The following is a 2,292-nucleotide window of genomic DNA, read 5'->3' on the forward strand; positions in this document are numbered from 1 at the left end:
CGGCAATGGTGAGAGGAAGAAGAAACGGAAAGAAACAAGCAGAATAATAGCTGGCACTAGCACAGCTCATTTATACCTTAATCACGGAACGAACAAAAGTCCACCGCCAAACACAATTATCCCACATCTGACACGCAGCAAATACTGCAGTAGAAAGGACTGCGTAGCTTCCTTAACACTGGTTAACCACACAGCAACAATGACTACACGGAACACCGGAAGCGCCTGTACGCACAACGGAGGCATGGATAGGATGCATATCTCCACAGAGCTAAGCATCTGTTGATCAGATATTAGACGGACGTTCCTTGCTGCTACGCTTCCAAAGACACAATCAACAATCCAATTCTGCGCCGGCTTATTCTCCAATAAGCCTATGTGATAAACGGGAGTCTTTGCCCTACAAGACTGCTGACGGCTGTTTCAGGCCGCACGCTAAAAATTCTTCAGGCGCATCATCCGCAGTGAATTCCGCAACTCCATTTAGCTACGTATTGTAGCTAGATCGAGTGGCACGATCCTCGAGATTCCGTTTAGCTAGAATAAAGCCAGAGAACTGTCTTGCACTGCACTGAGAAACTACTTTCTGTAGAAACGCCAGCCCCAATTAACGGCCCTGCTATCTGTTGCTCTCCTCGGCGGCATGGGAAACACGTACTGCTATTGCCGACAAAGCAACAACACGAAGCGTCTGCGTCTCCGCTGTAGTTGCCGTTGTTGCCTCCGCACACCACTGAGCGCTAATGCGGGATATCCAAGGATACCTTCTCTCCCTATAGGGAATGGTTCGTTCAATGCCAACCTTACAAGGCAAATACGGAATATACCGCCATTTGTTCGCCATATCTCGCCTCGCCTGTCAATGCGCTTGTGTTACGCTTCCCTCCTCTTTGCTGGTGAGCGGTTAAGGGTACCCTGTTGCTCAAGAGCAAAAGGGAGATAGACATCAGAACGATCGGTACACCTTTCCATCAGCCACATCCAAGTAGGCGTTGCCTTTTACCCTCCTTGGCGTTCGTCCTTAGCGTCACCTTGGTTGCTTCTGACGTTCGTCAACAAACATTGTGAGTTTTAAGGCCGCCTGTTTCATCCTTGTTGCTGCTAAAGCCATTTGATTGAGCGCAGTAGCCGACTGCGCGTCCTCCTCAACATTCTTGAACTGTTCCAGCAGATTTTCAAATACTTGGATATCAACGGCAGGCACTTCAACATGCCAGTGTTGTTGTTTGGGCTGCTCCCCTGCTGCCATGCCTACTGCAGCAGTTGCTCTCTGCGCCAAGGTGGCACTCAATTGCATATCGAGTTCCAGGGAGGCGTTAAGCTGTGCATGCAGCCACATAAACTGCGCCTCGTTGAGGAAGGCCGCTGAAGTCTCAGCGGCCGTTCGCGATGCACGAAGCAGCTCCTCTATAAGGGCGTCTGAGCTGCTGCGTCTCTCCTGTGTCTGTTCTTTTGCATGTACAGGCTTGCGCATAGCTGCATGTACATTCTCAAACTGCTTCAGCATTGCGGAAATCATCTGGGCCACGTCGGTACTCCTGAGTCTCGGCAATTGAGACAGTTTGCTTCCCTCCGCCTGCTGACTCCACGGCAAAGTGGAATCGCCAGGCCGTTGCTCTTCCGCCGACTTTAGCATGCCCACTGCTCGCCCCCCTGCCGCTGCAGCCTCTCCGATGGCCCTGTAGGCCACCACTTTCAGGTGGCCCTGCATGGCTTCGCTTTGGGCGGCTTCCTCTTCGCTCAGGGCTCCCGGTATCGAACTCCTTCTGTTAGCGACGGCCTTCAGCAAGGCACTCAGGTTGTCCGCTATCGTTCTGGCTTGCTGCTCCAGATTGCTTGCGAAGAGGATGTCGTCTTCCTCTTCCATCCGCTCCATCATCTCCTTGTGCTTCTGAAGCTGCTGCTCGCATCTGTTCAGCTGGTCTTCAAGCCAGTCAAGGGCCTCTAAGACGCTGACGTCTTGTTGGGGGAGATTTTGTTGGCGCTGCCGCTCCAATATACACAGAATACGCAGTTCCCCTAGTCGCCCTGTTAGGTCGCGATGTATGGATGCGTGTCCCCGCTGGTATTGCATGTGTAGCACTGCTCCTGCATTGCCCTTGATGCTATCAGAACACTTGAATTCTATCTGCAGCGCATCACACGCTACTTTGAGCATTTCCAGATTTGCAGTAGCGGCCACAAGCAAATGCAGGTCCCCCGCGCCCTCTAGTCCCCGCAGACCCTTCAGCTCCGCCGCCGCTTTCTCCGCCTGCTGCACAAATATAGGGAAGGAAGACTTAAGGTTCTGCT

General features: G+C 52.4%; 1 protein-coding gene across 1 annotated transcript; it reads right to left on the reverse strand.

Annotated features, from left to right (window-relative positions):
* Positions 1 to 1,027: 1,027 nt before the first annotated feature.
* EMH_0091670 (uncharacterized protein) lies at positions 1,028 to 2,158 on the reverse strand (the record flags this gene model as incomplete). Its single annotated transcript, XM_038023032.1, has 1 exon — positions 1,028 to 2,158. One exon carries the CDS (start codon positions 2,156 to 2,158, stop codon positions 1,028 to 1,030), a length of 1,131 nt encoding a protein of 376 aa, XP_037878886.1.
* Positions 2,159 to 2,292: the final 134 nt, after the last annotated feature.

This window comes from Eimeria mitis, genomic scaffold (genome assembly GCF_000499745.2).
Source record: "Eimeria mitis Houghton genomic scaffold, Emh_scaff7493, whole genome shotgun sequence".
Classification (NCBI taxonomy): Eukaryota; Apicomplexa; class Conoidasida; order Eucoccidiorida; family Eimeriidae; genus Eimeria; species Eimeria mitis.